This window comes from Syzygium oleosum, unplaced genomic scaffold, assembly GCF_021117445.2.
Source record: "Syzygium oleosum isolate NSW1041296 unplaced genomic scaffold, Sole_v2.1 Sole_v2.10, whole genome shotgun sequence".
Classification (NCBI taxonomy): Eukaryota; Viridiplantae; Streptophyta; class Magnoliopsida; order Myrtales; family Myrtaceae; genus Syzygium; species Syzygium oleosum.
In genome coordinates, this window is record NW_026607494.1 from 3,793,317 (window position 1) to 3,806,503 (window position 13,187).

At 41.0% G+C, this 13,187-nt stretch overlaps 2 protein-coding genes across 2 annotated transcripts; one reads left to right on the plus strand and one right to left on the minus strand.

The window, feature by feature from the left end:
- The first annotated feature begins 6,051 nt into the window (after positions 1-6,051).
- Positions 6,052-10,464, plus strand: LOC130139090 (uncharacterized). The gene is made up of 3 exons (XM_056315323.1): positions 6,052-6,223; positions 6,645-6,968; positions 9,929-10,464. Exons 1-3 carry the CDS (start codon positions 6,052-6,054, stop codon positions 10,183-10,185), a joined length of 753 nt encoding a protein of 250 aa, XP_056171298.1. The 3' UTR covers positions 10,186-10,464.
- Positions 10,465-10,528: 64 nt separating this feature from the next.
- On the minus strand, positions 10,529-12,957 carry LOC115678708 (cytokinin dehydrogenase 1). The gene is made up of 5 exons (XM_030602122.2): positions 12,237-12,957; positions 11,842-11,969; positions 11,501-11,761; positions 11,141-11,403; positions 10,529-11,055 (listed from the first exon to the last, which is right to left on the minus strand). The coding sequence occupies exons 1-5, from the start codon at positions 12,889-12,891 to the stop codon at positions 10,710-10,712; spliced, it is 1,653 nt and encodes a 550-aa protein (XP_030457982.1). The 5' UTR covers positions 12,892-12,957; the 3' UTR covers positions 10,529-10,709.
- Positions 12,958-13,187: the final 230 nt, after the last annotated feature.

The following is a 13,187-nucleotide window of genomic DNA, read 5'->3' on the forward strand; positions in this document are numbered from 1 at the left end:
TTCCAATGGGCGACGATGGCGACGGCGGCAGCACCCCACAGGCTAGACTCCCTTATGTTTGTGTTTTTTTCACTATTGTTTTTTTAAGATAGAATTTTACCTTTTTTTAGTTTTTTAATCTAATTTAAATATAAAAATTTAATTTAAATAATATTTGAATAAAATAATAATAAAAATGTCACGCAGGAGCGAGAAATTAATTTAAGGGTTAATACCATGAAAAACCTAAAACTGGTACACTTGTGATAAATTTACTCCAAACTATTTTTTTGACCACAGAAAACCTCAAACTAGTACACCTGTGACAATTTTACTCCAAATTATTTTTTTGACTACCAAAAACCACACACTAGTACACCTGTAACCATTTTACCCATAAACTAATTTTTTGACCACCAAAAACCCCAAATTGGTACACCTATAACAAATTTACCCTCCGTTAGTTTTCGTTAAATTTTACTGTCAAATTATTAAGTTTAATGATTCGTGGTAATTGATAGGTGTACCGATTTTGGGTTTTATCCCTCTGTTTATCACAAGTTTACATTTTGTGATTTTTCGTGATATTAATCCAATTTAATGGACACTAACAGAGGGCAAATTTGTCATAAATGTACTAATTTGGGATTTTTAGTAGTCAAAAAATTAGTTCAGGGGTAAAATTGTTACAGGTATACCAGTATGGGGTTTTTGGTGTTCAAAAAATAGTTCGGGGTAAAATTGTTACATATGTATTAGTTTGGATTCTTCGTGGTCAAAAAAATATTTCGGGATAAATTTATCACAGGTGTACCAGTTTGGGGTTTGGGGGTTTTTGTGATCAAAAAAATAGTTCGGGTAAAACTGTCACAGGTATACCAGTTTAGGGTTTTTCATGGTATTAACCCTTAATTTAAAAATGTCACGTTGACAATTTCTGTTAGACGAATGACAATGTTAATATAAGGATTTAATTGCACAAATTTGACAAGTTTTAGGAATTGATTGCACTTATTGAAAGTTTTGAAACTCAAATGCATTTTCGCAATAAATTTTAAGACTTCTAGTACGCTGATTCCAACTTTAAATCTATTGTGTCAATTAACAAAGATCACGTCGCAAGCATGATAAGCATTTGAAAGGGAAGATGGCACTAATAGCCTATGAACTTTGATCCGATGTATATTGTGTTCTTCGACTTTTGATTCGTTCAATATGATTGTTAAATTGTTCCTAAGTATTCGATGCAGTCTTTTAATTTTTAATTTGTTTGATCTAGTTCCTCGACTTTCCGACAAGATCCAATAAGTTGTTTAGAACTTATTCACAAGTTTTCATTGTATTGCTCGTATATTTTAGAATATCTTTTCATCACAATCCTTTTTCTAAATCAATAAATAATGTGCTATCTTTTTATTATCTGTTTACATTATTGGTTTTTGGAAATACTATGATAGTTTCGTTTAAGCAAAATTTAACTTATAATCTCTAAAATAGTAAAAGTAGTTTATTTATATTTGTATCGGGTTGATATTCCTGCTATTTCATGTCTAAGTATTTTCATAAGGATATACGATATTAATTTATCTGCATATATTAGTCCTTATAAAACACGAAACACAAAAGATTGAGAATTTTGATCGAAAAAAAATTACATAGTCCCATATAAGTACAAGTATCAATTTTTAGATTTTATTTTGAAAACACTTAGCCATAAAAAAAGTTGGAATATCAACCCGATACAACTCTAGATGAGTTTCCACTTTTACTATTGTAGAGATCGTAATCTTATATGAGACCGTGTAATTTTTATAAAGATAAAAAAGGTAATAAAAGATATCACATTTCTTTTTGTTGTTTTAGGAAAATGACAGAAAGAAAAGATATTCTAAAATTTTGGCAATAATGTAAGTACCAAACCGTGTGAATAGTACAAGGAGATGTTTTGACTTTGTCATGACAAGTTGAAGGATTAGTGGACAAATTGAGAGTTGAGATATCACATTGAACGTCTAAAAATAGTTTAAGAACTACATTGGACGAATTGAAAATCCAAACATAATATTGCACATTAAGCTAAAGTTTAAAAATTTTCCATGTCAACTTTCCTACTTGAAACATCAAATACATTAAGGTAAGAAAAGATGAGAAATCTAGTGTCTGAAGTCTGTCTTTTTGATGGAATTTTTATGGGTTAATATCATAAAAAAACCCCAAATTGGTGCATTTGTGACAAATTAACTCTAAACTAATTTTTGACCACCAAAAATCCCAAATTTGTATATTCGTGACAAATTTAACCTCCATGAAATTGAATAAATACAAAAAAAAGGTTAATACCACGAAAAACTCCAAACTGGTACACTTATGATAAATTTACCCCAAACTATTTTTTTGACCGTAAAAAATCCCAAACTGGTACACCTTTAACAATTTTACCCTTAACTATTTTTTTTACCACTAAAAACCCTAAATTGGTACACCTGCAACAATTTTACCCTGAACTAATTTTTTAATTTTTTTTTTTTGTTTTTTTCGATTATTTTTTCTTTTTCCTTCATCTTCTTTATCTTCAACCTCTGGCCAGTCGCCGATCCTATGACCGACCAGAGGTGGGGGTCGGCGAGATCGACCCCACCAGCCACTAGCGAGGTCGGCTAAGGCTCAACCTCGCTGCTTTTGGGCGAGGCCGACCTCGCTAGTTGCCGACGAGTTTGAAGCCTTGCTAGAACTGGCAAGGGGTCGTCCTCGCCGGCGTTGGCGAGGTTGGCCTCGCCCAGCAACGGCAAGGTCGAGCCTTGCCAGGGGCGGGCAAGGCTGCCCTCGCCAGTTGCCGACGAGGCCAAGCCTCGCCAACAACGGCGAGGATGACCCCTCGCTAGATCTGGCGAGGCTTGAACTCGCCGGCAACTGGCAAGGTCAAACCTGGCCAGGGGTGGGCAATGTCCACCTCGCCAGTTGCCAGTAAGATCGGCCTCGCCAGCAGCCGACGGGGCCAACCTCGCCGGCCCTCGCCTCTAGCTGGTTGTCGGCGACCGGCCAAAGGTTGAAGATAAAGAAGATGAAGGAAAAAAAACGAAAAGGAAAGGAAAAAGAAAAGAAATAAAAAAATTTGAAAAAATGAAAATTAATATTAAAAAATTAGTTCGGGGTAAAATTGTCACAGGTGTACCAGTTTGTGATTTTTTGTGGTCAAAAAATAGTTCGGGGTAAATTGGTCACTAGTGTACCAGTTTAGGGTTTTTCGTGGTATTAATAAAAAAAATCACAAACTAGTACACTTAGGACAAACGGAGGGTCAAACCCCAAACTGGTACATTCGTCAACTGCTATGTGTCATTTAAACAAGTAATTTGATAATAAAATTTAACGAAAACTAATAGAAAGTAAATTTGTCACAGGTGTATCAGTTTTGGATTTTTTGTAATAATAACCCAATTTTTATTGAATCACTAACAATTGGATGTCTTCGTTTCTGGAGAGCATATCATCACTCTTTCCCAAAACCTTCATTAACTTTGTTACAATTGCCATTAATTCGGTGACAGTGTGTAACAATTGACAAACCTTTTTTTTTTTTGTCTTACTCATTCCTACTATGTATATGCATGTGCGGTGCTCATGGGGATCGATGGACCTAGTAGTCTAATTCTCTCTGTCCTCACCCCACCAATTCCTTCACCAGTAGGGCCATTTGCCCATTGGCAATTGACAAATTATATATTACCCACCTACTTTGATTTTTGAGGCAGCCATTAGTTTGTCGATTTGTGTAGCCATTAAAGCTGCGAATGACAATCATTCTGTTTCATAAATCAATTTCCAGCCAAATTTTTCTATTTCTGTTCCTAGACGAATTTCTGAGCAAAAAAAACACGTTTGATAACGACACAAATTTTTGTTCCCAAAATAAAAATTTATTTAATAACGACACAAAATTTCTCCCTCTCGAGTGACTGGCGAGTGGACAGCGGGCGGATGGCGGTGGCGGTGGCGATGGCGGACAGCAAACGGCGGATGGTGGTAGCTAACGGCGGGCGACGGACTACGGGGGGAGGGGGGTGACGGCAAGAGGGGGGCGGACGGTGGCAGCGAACGGGGGGCTGTGGATAGTGGGGGGAGGCGGCGGTGGATGCAGCCAGTGTGAAGGATGGCGGCTAGAGGCGGCCGGCGTCGGGCAGCGGCTGGAGGCAGGCGACGTTGGGCAGCGGCAGGAGGCGAGCGACGATTGGCGGCAGGAAGAGGACGACGGTAGGAGGCGGGCGGTCGGCGGAGAGAGACGGCGGGTGGTGGCGGGAGGGGGGCGGGTGGCTGTGGGAGACGGGGGTTGGCGGACATCGGCTATTAGCGAGAGACGACGAACGGCGGAAGGCGGCGGCCGGCAAGTGGGCGGCGATGGGTGGTGGGTGGGCGACCGATTAGAAGCAAGGACGAGCGATGAGAAAAATTTCTCATTTTTGTTCCAGAAATAGAAAAGTAGAAAATTTTTACTTTTTATTTATGTTCCAAACCTGTTTCTGAAATCAAAATTTATTCCAGAAATTGAAAAATGAAATTGTGTTATCAAACGGATTTCTGTTTCAAACTTATTTCTGGAACAGAAAAATAAAAACAGAATGGCTATCATTCGCAACCTAAGTCGTACTTTGATTGAAGTAAGAAAAATTAGTGAACGTTATTTTCGTCAAGAAAAATAGATTAGTCCATGTTAAGGTAACACTTACTAGCGGGAAAATTATTAAAAAAAGTCCTAAATCTATTGTATTTGTGCTAATTCAGTTTTAAAACTTTTCAATTTGGCCAATTTAGTCTTAAACATTTTGACGATTTGACAATTTAGCCATAAATCTCTTAACTATGCCAATTAAGTTTTAAAACTTTTAAAGTTTTGCCAATTTAGTCATTCCGTTAATTTTTGCCGAAAATCATTGACGTGACGATCTAGTCATCACTGACCATCCTATGTATACGGCCGATGCTGACTTTAATAATTTTTTTAAATCTGTTTTTCTTCTTTCTTTTTTTCTTTTCATTTTTTTTCTAACCCAAGGCTGGTAAGGTCACTGGCCGACCCTCGTTGGCCATAGGCAAGAGACGCAACCCTCACCCGTTGGCCGGCGAGAGTGTTGACACCCTCGATTGTGGCTGGCGACCTCGTCGACTAAAAAAAAAAGAAAAGAAAAAAGAAAAGAAGAAAAAATAATAAAGAAATTCGTAAAATTTTAAAAATTTCAAAAGATTAACTGCGTTACACTGCTCGTGCCATGTAGGACGGCTAGTGCTAGTCATTCTGGCCGAAAAAGACTATATTGGCAAATCGTCAAAATGTTTAGTATTAAATTAGCAAATCGTCAAAAGTTTTAGAATTAAATTGGTACAATTGAAAAGTTTATGACCGAATTGACAAATAATCAAGAAGTTTAAAATTAAATTGATAAAATTAAAAGATTTAAAACTGAGTTGTCACAAATATAAGAAGTTGAAGACTTTTTTGGTAAATTTTCCCTTACTGATGGAGATGGGCATTAAATGAGCCCTACCATCAAACGATAGATGTGAATTGAACTCACATGGACGGAAAGCTATGTTTGGCGGTTCGAATTTAGATTGGAATATGATAGGATAAAGGAAGATTTGAAATCCTCTACATGTCCTAGAATTGTAGAAATATCATATTATATGTTTGGTGCAATCTAATATAGGATTTAGAATCATTGGAAAAAATATTTTCCACAACCTAAGATAACATTGAAAATCTCGAAAATCCTTTTCATTTGAAAATCCCATCATTGACTTTGCTTTCTTACATGTGAGACTTAAGCCCTCTCGACCATATCTCTTGGAAGTCGACCTTAGGAGCACGAGGTCTCCGACGAGTTTATGTAATTTTGAGATGACCTCATGAACGGTGGGAGACACTTCCAGTGGGTCTTATGACCGAACTCCATTATTGAAAAAAGATGCTAAGAGAGGCGATAGTAAAGAAGGTGTGCGTCGTGGGATGGCCTTGCGGGAGTAGGTTCTGCACCACGGTGCTGTTGCAGCATTCTTGATGCACAACAGCTTGACAACATGGTCAATAAGAAGCTGATGGCGTGCCAGCCGTTTTTCGTCAAACCAGTAGGTGAACAATTGGCTCGTGAGTTGGGCTTGATGGGAAGGATGTATGTCGACTGTGATGAAGAGGATGATTTATACAAACCCAGCGCGACGATCGTCTTTAGGCCCATTTTCACCCTCACTTGTCGGAACACGATCGCCGGCTAGCGGTGATGATTGGCATGATCGGTGGCAACAGCGATCATGTGGTGATTTGAAGTGAGATGATCGGTAGTTTTGCTGGTGGACTTTGGGAAGCAATATCCATGCGTTACTTTATCGTTTCGTTAAAAGATAAAATATGAATTTTTTAAATTTCATATCCATTCCGGGTTTTTCTCACCCCTAAGCCGGATTTCTTATCCGGCATTTTATCCGGGTCTATCCTGTTCGGAGAATGCCGTCAAACACCGACTAAGATAATTCGATATGTTATCCGGATTCAAATACGCAGCCTAAAAACTGCGAATACATCACAGCCGTTGATTTCACAGGCCGCCCTTGAGCCGGACATGATCAATGGCTCGTGAGTCGTGGTACACTTCGTCCGTTCATTCCGGTTCCAGGCGAGCATTTCCGAAAGACATCCCCCCCGACACCCCGTCAATCATTCCCGACCAGCGCCACGACTCAACGACACCTGTCCCTGTCCGTGGCAGGGGCTGGCGACAAGTGTCCGCGACCAGCACGAGCCACGCCAGCGCCACCATTCTTGAATCTTCCCTTCCGTCCTTCCTTCCTTCCTTCCTCCCTCCACCACCGACCCGACCCAACCCAACCAAACCGAAGAGACCCTCCACCGAAGTGCAACGAAGCCCACCCTCGTCCCCGAAAGGCGGCGAGCAACGCCGCGTGCTCCGCTTCCTCCTCCTCCCTCCTCCGCCCACCAGGTAACGAGCAATGGTTCGGTTTCCTCTCTCTCTCTCTCTCTCTCTCTCTCTCTCCCCTTTTCCTCGTCGCGTCGTGCAGGCGTCCGTTCCGCTTCCGCAAGTTGAAGATGGTGGGTGCGGGCTGCTCTGTTAGCCAAGGTGGCAAGCCCGCGAGGGGCGTGCGGTGCGTGCGTGCGTAATGCGTGCGCCGTCTTGGAAATGTCGGGCCGAAAGGAGAACTACCTCGTGGGATCACGGGGTGTTGGGAAAATTCCCCGTGGCGGAATCATTCACAGGCCCACACACTCTATGAGTGATGGCGGGTTTTGCGGTTATGCTCCATGTGTTTGGCCGATTGTTTTTGTTTTGTTTCGGTCGTCCCCCGTGCACTGGAGTTTGAGTGGCTGAGTGGGATTTTAGCCCACCACTTGGAGTCCCTCTCGTGTGCATGATGCACAAGCATCAAACGGCTGGAGCTAACTGTACTCCTGAGCCTCAAAAGAATGGATGATTGGGGAAACTTTGTTGTTGGCCCCCTGTAAGCAAGCGGGTCGGTCTTTCTATTTTGGTCCTCGGAAAGGGGATTCATTCGTCCTTGAGCTACTGAATGCGATGGGGGCAAACAAAGTGGGACAAAGGAACGATGTAAGAATGAGAGAAAGGGCGAGACGTAGGAGATTTTTGAGGCGACGGCAGCCAGGGATGACAAAACCATAGAAAACAGCGTATGGAGTGTAGTCTTTTCTTGAAATATCATGGTGCTGAGTGTAGGAGAGGGTGCAAAGTGCTTGTTTTTGAAACTAGAGCGTGGAAAGTGTTGCCGCAGGGAAAAGCTGATGGTTTTTGTAGATTTTCCTGTATTGCCAACATCGTTTATAATGGAATTATGAATTGTTATAAATTCTGACCCTATGAGAGAAAACTGCAGGTTCTTTTGTTTGGGCTGCTGTGATAGACAACATGGATCACTTGGATGCTCCTGACTGTATTTTGGTAACATATTCAGATTAGGTAACTCATTAATGTGTCTTCACGAGGGTCTAGAGCCTGTTCCCCTTTGTTAAAAGCCAATTGGAAGTCATTAAACCTCAATTTTAAAAATTTATAACTTCTACCAAGATATTCACTGAAGAAGCATAAGCCATAAAATAAGCTATCAAAGAGGAACATTCTCACTTTAGAAAAAAGTATAGAAAAGTTGAAATTGATCATTCTTCACCTTTTCTTATTAGTTTGATCTTTGCCATTAATGAATTTATTCCAGATTCAAATTGATAACTTTTTATTTGTTAAAAAAATTTGTCGAATAGAGGTATTCTTTATATGGTTTTCGGTGTGTTCTATTTTCGTTTCTATTCGGTGCCATGAGGTGAGGCGTTAGAAAGTCTTCACCTAGGAAGAAGGGATTTGTAAATCTAAGTCTGGCTTTGAACCCAAACGCATTATTGAAATGAAAGGTCCAATAATTTTACTATTAGTACTTGTTGACAAGCTCTGGCATGTTTGATTTATAAGTAAGCATCCCTTGTAAAATATGAGCAGCAACAAACACTCTAGAGCCCAAACCAAACAACCCCCCCCCCCTTCCTTTTCCATTCCTGTTGCTGTAAAAGTCAGAAGTAAAAAGTTCCTCCCCAAGTGGTTGGCTTGTTCTAGTCAGCACTCTTTTTTCTAGTATTGGATAGTCCTTGAATTCTTGCATTCATGGAATTTTTGTGGTGACTTTTTTTTGGGCCGTTTTAGGGTAGAATTTGTTGGAGGGAAACGGTGCAAAGAGAAAGAGGACGACATCAAGCCTCCAAATAAATGCTCAATTTGTTATCTACTCAGCACTCGTGAATCACTTTACGCTCCATGCAGGACTTGCGATGTGACACTTTCTTCCTTGGTGCTTAATATATCATGCTTAATGAATTGTCAGTTAATTCAATTCCTTTTGGCTCTGTTTTTTTTTCTTTACAAACTGGATTAAAAGGAGCCATTACTATATAGAAAGCTAAAGTAACTGCAGAGGGAAGGATAGTATTGAATGAAACGACATATCATAAGTAATACAGAAACAATAGCTGTAAAAGTGTTGGATCTAAGGGGGACGGGGTATATAGCCTGAAATGTGTTATAGGGAATTTGGTTTAGTTGAAGGTAGATTTTTTTCGGTTCTATAAAATATCTTTCAGCTAAACTTTTAGGGCCTCTCTCAAAAACCACAATAAAAGGAGAGGGAGAAACAGAGAAAGACAAGTGTGGCAAGTTGTGCGAGTTTTATCTCATGTTGCTTCTGCTGAATTGGCCTGGTTGCATTTCTCTTCTCCTTGTTAATATGTCCAGTGCCCTTCTTAAATCGAGCAGATCAGATTCCAAAGAAAAAAGGTTGGACATGATTACAAAAGGAGAGGTTTGCACCTAATTTCGCAAGGAATATGGTGATGTAGTGGCACAGGTGGACATATTGTTCTCTCTGTGTAGTGGGATGTGTAGTTAGGATCAGTTGAGTTTATGTTCTTTAGAGTTAAAGGTAGCGTGTTGAAGAAATTCTAGTCTATTTAAACTATTTCTACAAGGTGAATACGTAAGAAGAATGTATATTGTTAGGCATTTGTGGTTTTCACTCTAGTTGTAGCAAATTCCCTCTGCTGTGCTACAATAACGTTGCCGTACTTGTGTCATGACACTCCTTGGAATTATCAACTTGTTTCATTTGTGAAACTTTCCTGAGAAGGGAAGAAATTTGTTTCGAGATTCTCGAGCTTTAGAAATGTATGGTACTGCTGCCACAGTTCCCTAATTAACTGGTGGTGAAATTATGAATTAAACCAATGGTAATGGAATTGTGGATGCTTTCATCGGTTTCAAACTTCATGAGTTTTTCTCTTTTTCTTGGATTGCATGCTGCTTCTTTTCTTTTTGCCTGGCTATCACTGTGGTAACTTCCAGCTAGTGGTTTATTACTGAATGGAATCTTTGAACTATTCCTGGTACAGGGAAGAATGATAATATTCAAATGGGACAAACAGTTGGTTCCGCTCAGTCTGAACTTGATGCGAAGGATGTGTCTAAAGATGTCCATAGCTCTGCAGGAATCTCCGTTCCTTTTAACATAAAGGATAAGAAAGAAGGGGAAGATGCAACACAGGGTGCACGCTTAGTGGATCTTGAAACTTCTGGGGATGTGAATATGGAAGCATCGATAAGCCCAGATGATCTTGCGCTGGAGGTCTTGGAGCAAGAGACGGCATAAGTAGCTTTCTCCCAGTAGCAAGTGATTCTACAGACTTTGAAGAAGCCTTACTCAAGGCCCGAGATTACGAAGGACCACAGGGGGATGTATCAAGACCAAGTGTGGGCTGGACCGAAGGTACACATTAGAAGCGTGAAAAATAGAGTAGCTATACCGGCATGTGATAAGTAACTAATGATAAAGCTTCTTTGATTCCCGTTTTGTTCTTATCTAGCAAGCTTTTGAATTTACATGTGGCACTTCTGGTTATTTTAAGAAGGGTTACTTGAAATGCACCTCGTAATGGAATTCTATTGTCTCGTGATCCACCTTTTGTTTTGGTCTGACCATTAATTGTTCTGGGAACAAGACAATGGCAATAGCATCTTTAGATATCACTGCTCACCACCGGAAAAAAAGAAAAGAAAAGCTGAGTCTGCTAGTTATTTTACACTTGCCGTCAAGCCTGAGCGAGAGAGCTAAATTGATTTATCTGAATTTACATTCCGTTAATACGGGTTTGGAAGATGCTCCCGGTGTTCATGTTACGTGACTTGTACACGGGCCACTGTCCTTTTGCCACTTGTCCTTTGGAAGATTCTCTGTCCTGGACCAAGAATAGCTAGAGGGTCATACTCCGATTTCCTCTGGACGAACACTTCCCACTGAGGGCCGAAGTGAGTTTGCCATTCTTCTTGGGTGCTATAATGGCAAAGGTATTGCTTTATTCCAAGAAACATTGTGGAGCTGAGACTTTTGATCCTCTCATTCTGGGCTAAAATGTGTTCTAGGCTCTTCGTTCCTGAAGGCGATGGCACTGCAGACGGCAGGAATGCCACCATGTAGAAGATGTCTTCATCTGGGGTGACCAAGGAGGTTTTGTTGTTCCACCTGTAAGGCAGAAAAAAGAGGCAGATTTAAGACCTTGATACTCGAGAAGCAATAGTAGTAGTGTTAGGAATTTTCACATGGTTACTTTGACTTGTTCACTGGGTAGATGAGGATAGGGCCATTGCTATTGTCTGTGAGAATATTGCCGAAGACTTCTTTAGCAAAGTCACCGATCTTGCTTTTTGGAACGAGAAGATTGAGCCATGGATGTGGAACATCCCATAATCCTTTTGCTCGGAGTTTCATCTCGTCTAGGTGCACTCTGTCTAGGAATTCCACAAGAGAAACCTCCGACATGAAAAGTGTCGAACGTATATAACTCAGTTCAGACAGCAGCTCATCGACTTTCTGCATTACACTTTGACAGGATTAGAATATTTCATTCCGGAAAATAACATTTGCTTGGTGTACAAGTAATATACCAAGCATTGTGGTGGATTCCTACCTTGCTGATTATGTTGGATTCGTGGGGATTGAAGTACAGTGCCACCTCAAGACAATATAGGACTTTCCCTTCGGATTTGAACTGGCTGGCTTGAAGCGGATCACTCGGTTTGAAGGAAGATCTCCATTTATGGAGGATGCCTGTTTTGTTGATATTGACGAATCCTTCGATGTAGTCAAAGGTAATCTTACGAGATATAAGATGCTCTTGATCCCCGGAGAACATGGAGAAGTCATGGTAGAGCATTCTAATCCACTTAACCTGCGAAATTCGGCGGATCATCTACTGAATTAGGATCGCACAATTGAAGACTTAAGAGGCAAACAAGACACATTTCGTACCCTTTCTGGCGCGGGTCCTAGAGATATTTTGGCCCTGGTAATGATGCCGAATTGTCCTAGACCTCCTAAAACGGCATGGAAGAGATCAGCGTTTTGCTTCCTCGAACAGGTAATCACTTCTCCTTTTCCTGCATAAAGTTACCACAGTAGTCAATAATCATCATAGCTGTTACTTTCATCCAAAACTGCTGCAATTTAACCCCAACTATTTCCAGGCAGTCTTATTCTTGCTATGCTTGCTCTCTGACTTCTCTATCATAAACCTGTCTATATAGTACTGAAACGGGTGACACCCTTGTATTATTTCATGAATGTCTTGTTCCTTATTTTCAATATTTGCTGAGCAATGCTATGTTTGTTACTGCGGGGAGGGAGTCAAGAGGTTTTATTAGTACCTGTAGCCACCTCTAGCTCATAGACGTTGTCGATTTGAGGCCCGTGCCAGAACGCTTGCCCGCTTATTCCGGCATTAGACAAAGTGCCACCCACAGTGAGATGCAGGTAATCGGTCCATGATTTCGGTGCGAGACCATGTTTGAGAGTCTCATGCAGAATGTTTATCCATAGCTCACCACCCGAAACATCCACATATGGAGACCCCCCACTGTGAACTTGCATCTTTGGCAGTCGGAGCGATTCCATGTGGATGACCACACCATTGGGGGCTTGGGACTGGCCTTGGAGGGAGTGACCGTGGCCTCTAGCGGCTACAGTCAGCCCTGAAGTAGACCCCAATTTGAAAACGTATTTTATGGTCGACGAGATATCGGAAACTGATTTCGGATGGAGGACTGCAAAAGGTAGATTGTAGTACCTACAACCAAAGTCCTTCGCTGCATATTGGATGTCCTCAAAATTGAAGTGTCCATCTAGGGGAAGCGTTCTCAGTGATGAAGGTATTGAAGGAACATAGGGAGGAGAAATTTCCTGAGAAGGAGATGAATCATTAGAAAGGTTGGTGCTATCTGGTGTGCAACTTAGGAGCAAGACTAGAATGATCCTGTGAAATATAAAGTTCTCTTTCAGGAAGGCTGAAGGGTTTGAAGCCATCTTTCTCTGATAGTATTTTAGAGAGAGAGAGAGAGAGAGAGAGAGGGAGTTGTGCTGCTTGGTGTGAGGCAGGAGCTTGAGAAAGCGGGTGAGAAGTGCGCAGGGAAATAAAGGAAGTGAGGGGAATATAAAGGGAAGGCTTTAGGCTTGCATGGTCAATAGTCCACAAGTATATTCCGTTTGTGACTTGGTACATAATGGTAATTCTATGGTCTCCAGGGGCACCATGCCCCTTACAATCTTTTACCATTGGATGGAAATGCAACAGGTTTCAGACGTTCCACATATTTAACTCG

Excerpts from the sequence above, each read along its gene's own strand:
- LOC130139090 (XM_056315323.1), top strand. The coding sequence starts at position 6,052 with ATGGTCAATAAGAAGCTGATGGCGTGCCAGCCGTTTTTCGTCAAACCA. Across the intron at positions 6,224-6,644 it reads GCCCATTTTCACCCTCACTT|GCGAGCATTTCCGAAAGACA; the intron begins GTCGGAACACGA and ends TTCCGGTTCCAG. Across the intron at positions 6,969-9,928 it reads CTCCCTCCTCCGCCCACCAG|GGAAGAATGATAATATTCAA; the intron begins GTAACGAGCAAT and ends TTCCTGGTACAG.
- LOC115678708 (XM_030602122.2), bottom strand. The coding sequence starts at position 12,891 with ATGGCTTCAAACCCTTCAGCCTTCCTGAAAGAGAACTTTATATTTCAC. Across the intron at positions 11,762-11,841 it reads TAGGACCCGCGCCAGAAAGG|GTTAAGTGGATTAGAATGCT; the intron begins GTACGAAATGTG and ends CGAATTTCGCAG. Across the intron at positions 11,056-11,140 it reads TACCCAGTGAACAAGTCAAA|GTGGAACAACAAAACCTCCT; the intron begins GTAACCATGTGA and ends TCTGCCTTACAG.